We start from the raw sequence: 17,229 nt of genomic DNA on the forward strand, positions 1-17,229 counted from the left end.
ATGTTTGACCTTTTCTGCAGTTACAGACACGTGACTTTGTTAACGTTTAGCTGTCTTGTTTTTCTGTGCGATGCCGGTAAATCCTGATTTGTGCAATACTTCTGTATTTTGAGGAAGAAATTACCATAAATCTAACTCTTCTTAGTCTAAGAAATATGAGAACAGATTGAGTAAAACTGCTGAAGTCTGATGAAATCAGAGAACATAACGATCTAATCTTGTGGACGCAACGCATCTGAGTTTGTGAATGAAAGTGAGAAAGTAGAAATTTTGATACAACAAAGATACTGAAGACATAATACAGAGGTTTTGTTTCGAAAGAGGCAACGTTGAACACTGTCATATTGTGGGTTTTTTTGGTGGGGGGTGGGGGAGGGGATTTCCACTGCACCATCAACCTGAGTGAACCGTCCCAGCTCTATTAGATAAACACACAGGCATGTGCAGCGTGCAGCGGCAACAGCCTGGTGTGTGTGTGTGCACCGAATGACACTCATACACTTGAGTCCTCCCCTGACAAGCTTGTTCTTCTGGCTTTTTTTTTTTGAGATGTTGCAAAGATATCTATCTTGCCCAGAGGATCAATCTTAAAGACTTCCTCCAAACTGAATCAAGCAGCAGCAAGCAAATCACTTATCAGTATTTATCCAGCTGCTTATATTAGACTTAGACTTAGACTTAGATGACTTTATTGATCCCCGGAGGGAAATTTAGTTGTCACAGCAGCTTGGCACGTAAGACATACAGAGACATACTGTACATAAAAAAATAAGAAGAATAATAGAAGATAGAAATAAACATAAATATATAAAAATAGAATAAATAGAATGCTGAGGTAGTGCAAATGCAGTGGTAAGGTGCAATCTGATGATGGTAAGGATACACATAAGCATTTCTGAGACAGGTTTTCTATTTCAGCACTTGTGGCCATATACCCCCACAGCGCTCAGGTGAGGTTGGGGTTTTAGAAAAACGTAGCGGCCGGGTGCCAGAGACAGAAAAAAAAAGCAAATCGAAGGAGCTAAAACACCAAAACAAGAGTGAATCTGGGGCAGGCTTTTCCTGTCACTTTATCTAGTGGGAGTGTTTAGCATTGTAAATCTTTAACTTCCCGTTGTGACCCCGTCCGAGGTGACGTAACGTGCTTATAGAGGTTCTTTAGGCTGTTTCCTGGACAGTCTCTTACTCTCTTAAACTTCAGGTACATTTTGCTTTTTTTATTCCGTCAGTAAAAAGAAAATGGAGACATTTAAAATACGGATAAAGTAAAAATAAATGTCGGTTGAGTTTATCAAATGAGTTTATCAAACCACAGAAAAATGTGTTGAAATTTATTTTCACACCTGCAGCAACTTCGACAGATTGATTTACGGGAAAAAGCCGCTGTTCAGACTGAACAGTGCCCTGCGGTAAACCACGCGCAGGGTGTCATTTATTTGGGTGTTTCTTTCACTGCCGGTGAGACATGAAATACAATCTGGGAAGTCCAGTTTGACACATGCAGTCATGCAGTTCATTCAGTGCTCATTGGATGTCACAACACTTCATGGTGACACATAATAATCTGATCATAATAATCATGATTCTATGACTCCATGAATTTATGACACGGTGAAACAGTAAGAGCAAACGATGGCACGGATCCTCAGTTACTGCAGTCAGGCCACTAAACTAATGTTTGACAACCTTTAAATTATTATTTTTTATCTAAATTGGGTGCAATAACATAAACCCAACATATTTGCAAAGACATATCGTCTTATTTATTTAATTTACAGTGCACAGCATGAATGATAGTTCAGACTTCCCACAACTGACAGCAAGAGCAGTTTGGAGCCTTTTGCTTTTAGCGTAATTTGAATGTCAATGGACGTACATGTCGAAATACGACACGCTATATTCACAGTCTTCTTAGAATTATATTTCCACTTTTAAAGTCTCCACTGACTAAATTAATATAGCCTTTTTAAAAAATAAACTTACCAAAGGTATGCCACTTTGTTTTTACGTTTACATCCTGAAGTTTACATAAAACAGCATAAGGGTGATCTATTAAGTACTAAAGACGCTTGTCATTAGGGGGTTGAATAATTTTGAGACTGCAGTAGTCATTAAAAGTGGCATTTGAGTGAGAAACAACTTGTAATATTAGTTGTGTTGTGCTAATTTAAATTGAAAGGGGGGGTTAAATATTTTTGAGTGCAACTGTACATTAAGAATGGCGTCAGTACGTCATTGAGCATGCTTTTAGGCCTGCCCAAAAGGTCCAGGACACAGAAACGGTGAAAAATAAAATGGTCTAACTCAACAATGCAGTACTATGCAGTTTCCAGCCATTTTCAAAAAGTATTTTCCAACAATTATGACACGTACTTTACCCAGACATTGAGGTTTTATTTCAAGAAGAGCATTTAAAGTTATTTCAACATGTTAAGATAAGAGGGGAAGTTTCTGTTCTGACTGGGATCAGTCTGCAGAGGAAACAGCGCACTCAAATTACAGCTCAGTTTTTGGTGAAATTGTACTCGGCCAAATAAACCAGTGTATCTTGTGTTTTTCTCGTTTTCTTTTTACACTCTCAGTGTCCACATGACAGAGAGGTGTCTGCGTGCATATGCACACGTTCAGAGTCTTAACAGGCAAAGAAACCCCTGCATGAATCACTTCCTGTCATAAGACAGAGAGGAGATAACACCAAACCGGTTTTCACTCGCAAAGAGAGGACAGATAAGACAAAAGAACACACCGCTGCTGTTGTACAACAATAAAACAATAAACACTCCCTTTTCAACTAATGGTGTTTTAATTATTTTTTAATAATAAAAAACAAATCATAATGAAGTGCAAAAACAGTTCTGACACAGTGAATAATGCAAGATAATGGTAAAATGTCATAAGGCAGACAGTAAACAGAGAGAATAAGAGTTAACTTATAATGGACATATTATTTAAGACTAAAACACATACAATGATTGTACATTATCCACTCACAATGCAATCAAATGCACCACAAACTAAAACGCCTTTAAAAAAACAGGTGCAACCACACAGCCAGATTTTAGCGCTGGATTTCATGACATTGTACACAACATTGTATCAACGCCCAGTATTGCGTCATTTTTTAAAATACATTTATTTAAATACACTGCTGTTCAAAAGTTAAGAATTAACTGTTGTATGGATGTTTTTCTTCTTTCCTGTAATAATAACTCTTTTAACACAGTTAGAAAACTGTAAAGTTCAGACAGTAAACTTATTATCGGGGGTCAGGACCTCCGGGGTGGGTGTGTCTCTTTCACTTGTCAGTCTGGTTGAACTTTTGTACAAAGCAAACCCTTCACATAAAATAATGTTTGTAAAGAGGACTTTCTACAACCTGTAGAGAAGTCATCTCAGTCTTCGACTTGACCCAATCAAGTGTTTTTTGGCAGACGATTTGAAATTATCGAACAGCAATGTATTTATAGATAAATATAATCAATGCTATAAAATGTAAAGTTCCAAAATATAAATATAAATATATTACTATAAAAATAGTAATAGTGCTGTATGTAACTCTGGAGAAAGATGGTTGATTGTTGTCTAAAATGGTCAAATAAAGTAGATCTCAGTTTCAGACACCAACGCACAAAGGCACCTTTGCTGCAGGGTGATGTACACCGGGTGGCGGCAAATGTTGATGCAGCGGGCAGCAACCCTACTCGTCAAATACCACCGCTTTGTCAGTGGATATCCGTGTTCAACACCGACAAAGAGACATTCTTTGCAGTGCTATGACATGCACCAGGCGGTAAAACTACTGCAGTACAAAGAGCGAGGGAGTCTGTACAGATCAAATAAACCCTGGACTTTCACCCTGGAGCCTGCTGTTTGTTTCCCATGCAAAACCAAAAGTCAATTTATTTTAATAAAGACACAGTGTGCTAGTAGGTGAAGTATATGACTTTACACGACACAAACAAGCTTATTTTTAATCCAAATTATGTTTTGCTAACCTAACCACTAACTTTTGTTTCTTTAAACTTAAGTAAACGTAAGTGTTTTACATATGTTGCACGTTTATAGTGAAAAGGACTGTAAACATTTAATGAGCGTTAACTGGCACGCCGACCCTGAAAGTCCAAAACTGACACACAAGGGTACCTACAGCATCATATTTTGAAGCTTAGTTTGGATGAGAACTGGGCTCAAATACTGAAGCTTTGTTTTAGTGGTTCAGTCCAAAAACTCACCCTAAGTTGTCGGTATTAGACGACATGTGAATGAGACTTAACAATCAACCGTCTTTCTCCAGAGTTACATACAGCAGCTGCATGTATCATATAATTATATTGATAGATATAGATATGGAGATATCGATATAGGTAGAGTGTAGCTTAAGCAAAAGTATAGGAATGATAAGTTGAGGTTTGTTTAGACTTTATGTTGAGGTTAATCGGGTTGCTGGAATGTGTCCTGAGTGGATCTGGAGTCTGTATCACAAAGCAAAAAGCCACCTATCTTTGTCCTTATAAGGACAAATTTGCACACTCTTTGCTCACCATTAGCTCAGTAAGTTATAAATGTAGTAATGTAGATCTCATCTGAATGATTTTTTCTCCTTTCTGCTGTGGCAGCAGAAACTCTGGTACAATACTTCAAACTTGTTTTGTGTCAAACACTGTTAATAAGACAAAAAAGCAAAAATATATGGATATTCCCATTTAGCCTTACTTTAAATATGAGGATACTGATTCTACTTTGTCCACAATTTCTTAATGTATTCAAGTTGTGCAATTATTTTGTATCAGTTTGCATCGTTGAATAATCAGTTTTTGCTATCATACAATCTCAAAGGTCCAGTTTTTAGTGTTTCGGGGCAAAAGTTGCTAGAAATGGAATATTTTGGCCTATAATAAGTCTATTATCTTAAGTGTATAATCATCTGAAAATAGCAATTGTCATGTTTTTGTTACCCTAGAATGAGCCAAATATATCTACATAGAGAGCTACTGTAGTTCTCAACTACGGAGATCGCCATGTTACCATGTTTCTACAGTAGCCCATAACGGACAAACCGAACCAAACACTGGCTCTAGATAGGAGCATTCCCATTTTGTGCTGGCCACCATAGTTAGAAGATCCCCCACGACGATCAGAATGAACGAAACACTGATTTGTAACATGACACTGCTCTATTTTCACAGCTTTGAATGACTTGGTCTGTTTGTTTTGGAGAGAAAGAGGTCTCTGGAGATAATTCAGCTCCTGGTAAAAACTGTCTGAACCTCTGTATCTTAATTTTTTTTAGGGAAATAAATAAGGTGAGGACACATTAACAAACAGCCCACCTCCTACATGCCGAGCAGTGAAGGAGAATCGTTGATTTGTAACGTGATTTTTTCCTGCGACTTTTACCGGCTTAAGTCAGTTTTGGAGAGGAAGGGACCTCTGCGGATAATTCAGCTCCCCGTAAAAACCTCCTAAACAAGGAATACTGAAGGGATTCTAACCAGGATAAATTTTAGCTGAGTTCAATCTCTGATCATCCCTGCTAGATGCCTCTAAAACCCCCTAAATCTTACACACTGGCTCTTTCTGAACTCTGTGATTCTTATGTTTTTATTGTAAATAAAAGCTTTTTGACAATAACCTGCTAAGAGCTGGACTGATTAACCCCTTAGCTTACAGAATCTGCTGACAACCAGTTTCGTGACACCACCAATTTTAGGTCATCTTGAGAAAACTGGACATACGGATTGTTTCGTGATACAGACTCCTGGGGAAATTAGGTCCTCAAAGAGCACGCACTGGTGCCGCAGAGAGTCAGCTTCCACAGCCGAAATTCATCTGTGCACCAATTAATAACTATTGGCTTTGCAGTTAATACAATGGCTGTTCGAACAGTTTGTGCTTCGTTTGCAATAAAATACAAAGGACGACAGAAAAGCTGGTTGGTTTTAACATAACGGAGAGCAGAGATGAGCCCTGCTGTTTGAAAAGTCTCATCTCTGTGACTGCATCATTTATGGAAGACTCCATGAATTCTTCAAAAACATTACACTGATTAAATAATTGGCCAAAACTGTTAGTAATACAACGACTGGTTTTGTTTTTTAGCTTAATGATGAAAGAGTAAAATGAAGCTTATAGTGGAAAGAAGTTTGAAATACTGTCTCACAACTGTTTATGCGACATACACTAAACAACAAAACTTTAACGCAAAACACTTTTTCACGAGTTTAAGTTAAAGATCTAAGAATTTTTCATGCACTCAACAAGAGACAGATTTGTTAAAATAATTCATGTTTGGCATATACACATTTTGATTAAACAGCACCATTACTACAGTGTGCGTAAAACACTAGTTTTGCCTTTAAAGTTTTGTTCAGCGTAGTTTCAGAAATCACACTCATTTATACATAGCTGATTAAATAAATGGATAACTTGTTAAAACTAAAACTATAGCTATAACTATAGCTAACTATAGATAAGATCCTACATATAACTAGTAAAATATATAAAAACAGTGTTTCCAGTCTTTCAGGCAGCAGTGGCATGTTCACATATTGCTGGTTAACAGAGAGTGAGTTCATCTATGTCAACAGATAATCAAACCCAAACCATAACAGGCACATAGTGACTGTAACATGATCACAGAAGACAAAAATGAGATAAATGTCGTAATGAAATGCACACTGCTATTAAAAAAGTAGAAAAAACACTGTAAAAAGCTTATATTGTTTAGCATGAATATATAATAACACAGGAGTGGATTTAAAGCTGGGGTAGGGTGCTTAATTTTTAGCTTATTGTAATTAAAGTGGTCTTACAGAAAAATTGACTTCTGCATCTCCTCTTGGTTTTTTTTAGGATTTTTAGAAAATCTAGGCTGACGACAGACTCTGGCCAATCATTTCAGAGAGAGGATGTTTTGTTTCAAAATTAAATGTGTCCATATAGGCAAAGTTTTTCATAGATGGAGAGAAAATGTTAATATCTTGGAGGGAGGGGCTTATTACAGAGGACAGTGTATTAATTGTCTTTTTTTCTGCCTACCCCAGCTTTAAGGGTGCTACTGTATTCTGTGAGAAAACGCTCTAAATGTCTACTTTTGCACCAAATGTGATTATATATTGAAAAAGAAAAGTACCGGACATGAGTCAAATAATGATTCTTCTGTAACACACCAAAGAAAGGAAAGATTGATAAAACACTTTCACCCCTTGTAGCAAAGTAGAACGACGAATCTCTACTGACTCGCTCCACTCTCTGAATCATCCTGGCTGGGCGGATGGTACGTCTTCCTAATGAGGGACGCGTCCACATACACACACAAAAAAGAGCATCAGGAAACATGCCACATGAGGGAAGTTAGTGACATATTAAGAGAGAGATGGTAAATAATACCTCACTTTTTGTGTTTGAACCAGAAGTACAGGAACCCCAGCAGCAGCAGCAGCAGCAGCACGGCGATGACACCAATAACAATCCCGACAGTTTGGGAAATCCCTGTCAAAAGAAGATTGTTTGACACTTTATCCATCAGCTCTAAGGCCATGTCCACACGGAGGCGAGTCTAGGTGTATCTGCAAAAGTTTTTTATTGTATCGTTGTATATGCAAATTTTTTTGAAACCGGCACTCCTAAGCCCTTCGTATTACATAACAGCTGACGTGACACGAAGGCCACTCGGAAAGTCGAGGGAAAGTTGGCAGGGGACTGAAATGAAAGACACCTGCCCTCGTTCACTTTCAGCCTTGACATAATGATCATAAATATTATTTGTAACGGGTTTATGAACCCGTATCTGAAACAGCATTTTCCCGTTAATTTACGAATAAGGTTGAAAATGAATCACACAAGCTGAGCAGAACAAATATATTAAATATTAACCTAACTGCAATTAATTATATAACAGCTTTCATTAAGCAACTATCTGCTAATAGTAAGTGGATTTTTATACGTGTACGTGCCTCAGTTGGCCCCTTTGCAGAAGATTTTCATCCAGTTACACCCACTTGCATCTCGTCATTAGTTTGGTATGCAATCATGTCTAAAATAGTTTTGTGTTCTTGCTGAGCTCACTGTTACACTGCTCTAGCATGCATAGGCATTCAAACTGGGAGGCAAGAAAGGCTTAGTCATGATACCACACAGTGCACTGTGTAATCCACAAATTAGTGTTGTAAACATTTGATCAGGGCCGTGCAGAGACCTTTGAAGGGGCAGGTGCTCAAAGTTTAAACGGGGCACATGGAGCACGTATTTGAAGCACCATAGAGAAACATACCTTACAGTATAGCTGGTTAAATGGTAGCAAACTATATTCGTAAAGAATGTAACATGGACTCAACATACATCACTGTCCTCTCCTTGTGAGGAATCTCTGCAGAATGAAATATGACGAAGATGAACTACAATCTGATGCACATAAAACACACACACACACACACACACACACACACACACACACACACACACACACACACACAGAGAGAGTGACATTTCATTCCTTCTCAAGGCATATACTCTATAACCAACATGAAATTGCTCCATGGTGCTGATTCGCAGCACTAGTAATTAAGTAAAAATGAATCTAATGATATAAAAATCATGTATTTAGATGTATTTGGGCTTTCATTCAGTTTGACTGACAGCAAAGTTATAAAAGTTTATAAAACTACATTTTATACTAATGCATAATATATTTAGTTTGTGTGTATACAACTAGAAACAAGTAGTGTACTGATATGTTTAAACAAGAGGTTGAGAAAATCACAATTCAAATTCTTCTAATTATTACTATTGTTATTGTTGTATATGTAGGCTACATTGCATAGTTTTACTGAAATAACATACAGTATAGCCTATGCCTCATTGCCTCTACAAACACAGGAAAACCACTGCAACTTACAGTAAAATTATACATCTCTCTAATGCACTCGGCCAAAGACAAAAGAAACATATAGAAACAAAAAGAAGCCTGACTCAGCATGTGTCATTAACTCGGCTATCATTCATGAGAGGTGAGTGTGTGCAGACTCAGTTGCACACACTCACTTGCTCATGCTCACTTTACTTCGTCAGTCATCTTTCAATGAAAGAATACACCAGATGTGCACAAACAAATATCGCTGCACATCCTACTCACCGGAGTCATTGGGCTATCAGCTGTTAAATAATTAGCAGCGCGAAGGAAAAGGGCTCCACTGGGCACGTCTGGCACTCACCGCCCAGACGTGCCCAGATGGTCTGGGCACGTCTGGGCGGTGAGTGACGAAGTGTGGGCACGTTTACGTGGATCATGTGACCGACCGAGGGCAACCACATACACACACACATACTCGACAAACGGGCACTTTGGGCATCGAGAGGAAAAGGGGCAGGTGCACCCTCTGCCCCCCCTCTGCACGTGCCAGCATTTGATGGCAAATTAATCACTTAATTGGTCCAGCAGGTGTCTAGTAATGTATCAAGACACATCCATATGTTAGTCTTCCGTTGCATTAATCATCTCCCCTCCCTGCTCTGCTCTCACTGTAGGACACCTGTAAACAGGTGCTGTGTCAGTGCTGCCTGAGGACAGACAAAGGCCCTCTTTGTTCTTAGACATGCAACTGCACGCTCTGTCCTCACAACATCGTGGGAGTGTTTGATTTGGGAAACTTGGGAAAGCGTTCATTTGCGACATCTTGCTGAACAAAATGTGTCAGCATCATAAACAGTTGTTTATCATGATACTTTTTTCTGCAACAATCCAAAACCCAACGGAAATATATGACAGTTTTTTTGTCGAGGGACACAGGGTGATGTTAACTTAAGTGCTGACCAACAAATACGCCATCCCTGCAGCCCTCCATGGTGCCGCCCTTAATTTTGTTGAACTGTTGTGCACTTTTTCTACTGTTGAGGGCTGAGGGATACACCTTAAAATATAAAAAAGGACTAAACTTAAATGCAAGTACAATTATTTTTTTTAAAATGTGACTTTGACAGGCATGCAAGTGAAAGTAATTTGCTTCAACCCGTTAGTTTTTATGAACGGACTGAATAAATAAAAGTGCTCTGAGATTGCAACACCTTAATTTCACATCTCCAGTGACAGTCAACAGGAAATAGTGATTCATTCTGGAAGCTTACAAAAATAATGTCTCACATTTCAACTCCAAAACCAAACAACAAACGAGAAGTGAGACTGAGCAGATACTAATTTCATTAACACTTCTGGCGTATTGTGGCTCATGTCAAATCATTTTGCGTTTCTGAATCTTTCTGAAACAGGATGTTCGTACTCAAATATGACAAAAAATTGTGGTTTCTTACCGCTTCGTTTGTCCTTACCTTCTTCATCTTCAGGCCAAGTGCAGTCAGCTGTAAAAAAAAAAAAAAAAAAAAGGAGAAAAAAAGACATTTTTAATTCAGATTATTGAGTAAATTAAAGTAAAGATTTGACATTAAAAATGTACAGTGTCATTAGAATAATTTTAATCTAAAGAAAAATCTAAAATACACCTCAGACACAAAGTCTGACAGGGAGTGATACTCACTCTCGCAGGTCCCTTGGCGTGGTGTCCCCTGAGCAGAAAGACTTGATTTTAATGCATTTCAGCCAGTCTTCACAATAAAATGCACTTATGTAATGTTGATATGTAACTCCCAAAAACGAAATACACTTCTTAAATATTCTCATCACACATAACCAATATTATTAGGACAGGGACACTTAATCTTGCATAATTCAGAGTACTGAATTCTACTTTGGACCTCTGCACATCTGCATTGTGTGCAGTTCATGTTTTTTAGCGTCATACCTCAGAGATGCAGTCGCGCCTGTAGTAGATCCGTTTCAAGCACTTCTTGGTGACGAGAATCCGGTTGCTTTTCGTCACCACCACTTCATCAACATCGTCGCCGTGATTGGCGATGACTTTGTGCTAAAGTCAACATATGAAAGACAATACAGTCATAACAACTTTGAAAAACTGACTGAAGTTATTAGTTACGCCTGTGTGGTTCCTGCAAGGACAAAGGTGCGTGTGGGATACTTTTGTCCTACGATTGTTTTAAGACAGAAAACTTGTGTCATGTCAAACTTACGGAGCTGTTTAAGTACTGATAGTTGCAGTCAGTTGCTTTGAACTCTGGGAAACTGTAGCATGTGTGTTCACCCTTCACCCGAGTGACGTTGCAGGGAAGGTCCTGAGCACTGCATTGCACTGCTTTAAGGATACAGTCTGGGGAAAAAACTGTTTAAGACATGCAATTAATTAACTTATATCAACAAAATATGAAAAAGTAACAGTTCTGACATAATGTCAAAGATATCTGTGTATTATGTTGCAGAGATAACTAATGAAATTAGTATTCTAACCAGCCAGCCTCGGCTCACATGCTCTTATAATACCATTATGCCTCGAGAGTCTGCCCTCACTCCAACATGAGAGGATGAAGAAGAGCTACCGTCAAAACAACATTCAACAGCAAAGAAAGGGGTGATATACGCCAACTAAATTTATTTTGTGCCAAATTTGAAGAAACTCCCATAAGGTCGTCATGAGATATTGCCTTCAAGAGAATGGAATGGGTGCAAGGCCACAGTGACCTTGACCTTTACCCTATGACCACCAAACTCTAATCAGTTCATTGTTGAGTCCAAGAGAAAGTTTGTGCCATATTTGAGAAAAATCTCTCAAGGGGTTTTTAGATTTAACATTCACAATAATGACACAGACAAGATTATGGTGACCTTAACCTTTGACCCATGACCACCAAAATCTGTTCAGTTAATTGTTGAATCCAAGTGGATATTTTTGTCAAATTTGAATGAATTCCCAAAAGGCATTAGGATGTACAGATGGACAGTCCGAAAACATAATAAAAATAATTAAAAGTGTTAAGACAGATTGTTGGTTTTAACTGGCAGCTACAAATAAGATAAGATAAGATAATCCTTTATTAGTCCCACAGTGGGGAAATTTCCAACATTGCAGCAGCAAAGGGATAGCAAAATAGAAAGATAACTGTGCAAAATAAACTATATTAATAAATAAGTACAAAAACAAGGAATGTGCAGGATAAAAATGAAGGAAAATAAAGCACAGAGGACGACATAAACAAACAATATATACAGTATTTACAACGCCGAGAAACACAACAGTTAAATAAAGAATGTTTACAGTTGCATGAGTAAAAGTGAAATTGCACTTGTGGTATTAAGCTGTACAAGTGAAGTCAGTTATTGTTGTGCGTGGTCTGCTGGGAGCAGTGCTGGTTGTACAGTCTGACTGCAGCAGGGAGGAAGGACCTGCAGTAACGCTCCTTCACACACTTGGGGTGAAGCAGTCTGTCACTGAAGGAGCTTTCCAGTGCAGTCAGGGTGTCATGCATGGGGTGGGAGTCGTTCTCCAGCATGGACGACAGCTTAGCCATCATCCTCCTTTCTCCCACCACCTGCACTGAGTCTAAGGGGCACCCCAGGACAGAGCTGGCCTTCTTGATAAGTTTGTCAAGTCTCTTCCTCTCAGCAGTCGTGATGCTGCTGCTCCAGCAGACCACTCCATAGTAAATGGAAAATCCACTATTTGACTATTTGTGTCAGTGGCACAACAGCACAGTGTCATAAATCATGGTCTAACCCACTGTGGGAGCCAATTACAGAGCAGAAACACACACAAAGGTCCTCGTGTGACTAGTTTCCTATGCTGTCTCACCTCACACTTCACTTCACATGCGTCCTCCCCCCTCACGAACAAACACAGAGCACATAGTTTCAGCGCGCAGCTTCTCTCACACTTCCCACATGATGACTTCACGAGCCATGTTCACACAATCTGAAAACAGCAGTCGAGGAAATCTGCAGCGTGACACCAAACTAAGATAAAAGCATTCAGATTTACAAATATTTATTTATGGATATATAGAAATAAATGATTAGCGACTCGTTCGGATACAAATCCACCATCAAGTTGACATCTTGTCCTCATATACATACATATATACATACATACACACACACACACACACACACACACATATATAAACCCAAAGGGTGTACCATGCTTTGATAAGTTAAATGTCTTCCTGAAAAGACCATTCTTTTATATAGAGATAATATATATTTGCCTTTTATTTAAAAACCTACATACCCAATTCTCAATTTAAGAAAAAGGACGTGCACCGTGTAAAACCTCATGCTGGTTTTCCCATGAAGAGCTGGTGCTGATGCAACACGGATGCTAAACTCGCATTGCTCTGCAGACAGACCGCATGTTGTATGACTTCAGTTATCAAATAAATAACGATAATACTCACAGACAAAAAGGCACCGTATAACCACGTTTCGCTGCATCTCGCCCGCAGCGCCGCGTATTCTCCACTGTCTGAGCAGATCTGGTGACTCCTGGTTGGTTTTAAGGTGTTGCCCGAGGATAGCCGTCCTCTAAAGAGAGTGCGGGCAAATAAACGCTCTCTCTGTGGTGAACCAGCATTTAGACCGAGAGACTGACCCGCCCTACTCATTCTCCGGAAATCGGCTGAATTCCCCTGCATAGTGTTACATGGCGAGCGCCGCCCTGACACAAGATCACCCAACTCAGCTGGAGGGAGGTGTCAGTCTCTGTTTGTTTCCTCCTCGGAGAATATTATGCAAATATAGCGACATTACTGCACGAGAATAAACTCAGGACTGTGGAGCACACAGCACACTGCCTGCATACCAGAGAAGCCACCTCGCTAAATATGTTTAAAAGAAAACTAAAAACTTCACTTTAGACTTTAACCAGCTCTGACTTAACTGCTCTGCATTTTGCTTCGCACTCACGCACCTGCTGCACCTCTTTGCAATGTTTTTTTTCCCTTAATTTTTATTCACTTCATTTTTAGCTTTAATTTCCATTTATGCACTCTATTTTTTAAGCTTTATTCTTATTGATATTATCTCTGAATTTCTTTTTTCCATCTTATGTTAGGTATACTGTGCATTCTATTTTTTTATCTTTTTTTATCTTACTGATACTAGTATTATTAAGTGGGTGTTATCCGTGTGAACATGCAGGTTTTATCGACTTTACATCTTTTATGTCTTTTCATGTGAAGCACTTGGTGCATGTAATTTTTTTTTCTTGTAAAGCACGTTGGACTGCATTTCTTGTATGAAAGGTGCTATTCAAATAAAGTTTATTGTTATTATTATTTGTATTAAAACTACTACCATTACTGCTACTACTACTAATAATAATTGTTGCTGCTGTCTTTAAAACCATTCAGCTGCTGAGAGACGAGAGCCCTTTGTGACCCGTTCCATCCAAAGACTCCACAGTTCCAATGTGTTTTGAAGGTTTATTGTAACAAAAAGTCAAAAGGGCAAACAAGCAGTCCAAGCAAAAAATGGAAAAATAGTAATGATGGTAAACTGAAATAGATAACAACCGAACGTGGATAAACAAACGTAAGTACGGTCAACAAAAAATATGAGGCGCTCTCTCCCTCTGTGTCTTTCTTTCCTTCTTTCTCTCCTTTTGTTTTAACTCCCGCCACCACACACACAAAGAAAAATAACCACACCCCTGGCTGTGCCCAACACAAATGACGTAATCAATGCAAATAACGTAAAACCCAAAGCAAAATGGCAAGAAATATATTTTAACTGCTACAATACCGGCCCCTAATTATTATACTTCAAACAATAATAATTACACAATAATTACACAGGCTAGACGTGCATGAGAAAGAGTGATCCTTATTGTCACTCTGGATCAGTCCATAGTTCATAGTGTATGTGTGTATGTACTGTAGTGCGCAAGGGGCAAAGGTCAAAGTTCAAAACAAAAGACGAAGTCAGTCTGGGTTTCAAAGTTCTTCTGACTCCAATAGAAGGCAGATTTTGTTGATTGGTCTGTTCAGCAATCCAGTCTTGGTCTTGATTCGGACATGACGAACGAGACCTCTTTTATCCAGGATAGTCTCTGTGATTTTTCCAGTCAGCCAGGTGTTTCGAGGTGCTGAATCGTCCATGATGATTACAATGTCTCCTGTTGTGAAGTTGCGTTTGATTTTAAACCATTTCTGTCTTTCTTGAAGTTGTGGAAGATATTCTTTAATCCATCTTTTCCAGAACAGGTCTGACATGTACTGGATTTGTCTCCATCTGCGTCGAGCATATAAGTCGTCCTGTTTAAACTGTCCTGGTGGTAATGAAGGCATGGTTTTGAGGAGAAGAAGGTGGTTTGGGGTGAGTGCTTCAAGGTCGTTTGGGTCTGTCGAAGCCTTGGTGACTGGACGGCTGTTGAGGATTGCCTCAGCTTCACATAAAACTGTGTGAAGGCCCTCTTCATCAAGATTTTGTACATTTAAAGTTGAGTTCAGAACCTTTCGCACTGATTTAATCAGTCTTTCCCAAACGCCGCCATGATGTGAACCAGCAGGGGGGTTGAAAATCCAGCTGATTCCCTTGTTAAGCAGAGCGTTGTGAATCTGACTCTGATTCCAGCTTTCGATTGCTTCTTTCAACTCCCGCTGGGCTCCTACAAAATTGGTGCCATTATCAGATCGAAGTTCTTTAAGCTGACCACGTCTGGCAATAAAGCGCCGAAGGGCATTGATGAAAGAGTCTGTGTCAAGTGACGATGCCACTTCAATGTGAACTGCTCTTATAGCCAAACATGTGAAAATAACACCATAGCGCTTCACAACTTTCCTTCCTTGTTTCACTCCGAAGGGTCCAAAGTAGTCCACTCCAACGTAGGTGAATGGGGGTTCATCTGGAGTGACTCTGTCCAATGGCAAGTCCGCCATCTGCTGTTGACCAGGGGTAGCGTTTACCCGCCGACAGGTAACACATCTTGACAGTATCTTTCTGATCAACACGGTAGCACCAGGAATCCAGTATTTTTGACGCAGGATAGATAACATATGGTTGCGACCACCATGACCCACCTTTTCATGAATGTGTCGCAGAATCAGATCAGATAATATTAAGTGGACTGTTGGCAGCTGAAGAAAGAGTGTCACCAGTTTGTGTATTTTAGATATGCTGTGCGTAGCTGTGGTCCATGAGGAGAATCCATCAAATTACCAGTCACGGGCAGATTATGAGACAATGGGCACAGATATGCAAAAGTTATCTTTCCTGTGACAAAGACAAGCACACTTTGTGGTTTTGCCTGCTCACAGTTGTTATACATATTTTCGTTTTTAGTTCCTTTATGTTGTTTTGTTTCTGTTAGTGATTATGTGTCTCTTCTAGAACCTCTTGTGTCTTTGTTTTAATAATTTTGTCACTGCTTTGGGTTCTTTCATATCACCGTAAGGTCATTTTGTTCCTCTATTTGTCTTCTTCTGGTTGTCTCATGTCCTTTTATGGTTGCTCTGTTCCTTTTTGTCGTTAGTTGTATTTTTTTCTTGGAGATAATTTTTGGTCATTTGGGTCCCCTTGTAGTCACTCTCTTCCCCTTTCAGTTAATTTTGTGGCTCTTTAAAATGATTCTGTGTTTCTTTTGCTCTTTATTGTGGTTGTTTTGCCCCCACGTGTGGTTATTTTGTCACTCTTTGTGTTTGGTATGTTTCCCTTTAAAATAACTCTGTCTTGTTTTGGCCGTTTTGTGTCTTTTTAAGGTTGTTTGCCCCTTTTGTAGTTATTTTGTGTCACCTTAATGATAATTTCTATCACTTTGAGGCCATTTTTGTGTCTTATTGAGATAATTTTATGTCTTTTTTTATCGTTTTGTGCCACTTTATAGTTGTTTTGCCCATTTTTTGTAGTTATTTCATGTCTGTGCACTTCTGTATCATCTCTTTGTGGTCTTTTTGTCTCTCTTGCTGGTCAGTAAGTTTTGATTTAAATGAAATTTTGAAGGCCAGGGGGACCCTCTGACACTTATGGCTCTTTTCTGGGCCTCAGGCAGAAATGAATCCACTGTGTCAGTGGATGATGATTGATTAATATCCTATAACAAACTGCTATCAGTTTGCACCAGTTAATTTCTTTACACCTGATTTTTCTTTGGAACACATTTTTTAAAAATCTGATTGTGTGTGGTGTTTTGGGGTCTGTGGAAACAACCTGTGATCACACTGACTCAAAATCAGATTTTTTTTTTTTACATCAAGCAAGAAGCAACTAAAGAGGAACATTAACTTTCTGAGTCATGTTTCGTTCCAACGTTCAAGAACAACATTCACTTTCTTTAGCCATCGCGGCCAAATGCTTCACTGCGTTCACCAGTTAGTCTTTAATGGTGTCTCTCTCCT

At 39.0% G+C, this 17,229-nt stretch overlaps 1 protein-coding gene across 4 annotated transcripts; it reads right to left on the bottom strand.

Moving 5' to 3' along the window:
• Positions 1-2,784: 2,784 nt before the first annotated feature.
• On the bottom strand, positions 2,785-14,213 carry LOC121954838 (uncharacterized). 4 transcript variants are annotated; one of them, XM_088086685.1, is made up of 7 exons: positions 13,294-14,213; positions 11,080-11,228; positions 10,794-10,916; positions 10,530-10,557; positions 10,306-10,353; positions 7,390-7,491; positions 2,785-7,286 (listed from the first exon to the last, which is right to left on the bottom strand). In XM_088086685.1, the coding sequence occupies exons 1-6, from the start codon at positions 13,328-13,330 to the stop codon at positions 7,391-7,393; spliced, it is 486 nt and encodes a 161-aa protein (XP_087942811.1). In that variant the 5' UTR covers positions 13,331-14,213; the 3' UTR covers positions 2,785-7,286; position 7,390. The 4 variants fall into 4 exon arrangements, with proteins under 4 accessions (XP_087942811.1, XP_087942809.1, XP_087942812.1 ...); XM_088086683.1 differs by having other exon boundaries at positions 7,395-7,491; positions 13,294-13,578; XM_088086686.1 differs by having other exon boundaries at positions 10,324-10,353; positions 13,294-13,570.
• Positions 14,214-17,229: the final 3,016 nt, after the last annotated feature.

Source organism: Plectropomus leopardus, chromosome 13, assembly GCF_026936395.1.
Source record: "Plectropomus leopardus strain MGB_pleo_1.0 chromosome 13, ASM2693639v1, whole genome shotgun sequence".
Taxonomy (NCBI): domain Eukaryota; kingdom Metazoa; phylum Chordata; class Actinopteri; order Perciformes; family Serranidae; genus Plectropomus; species Plectropomus leopardus.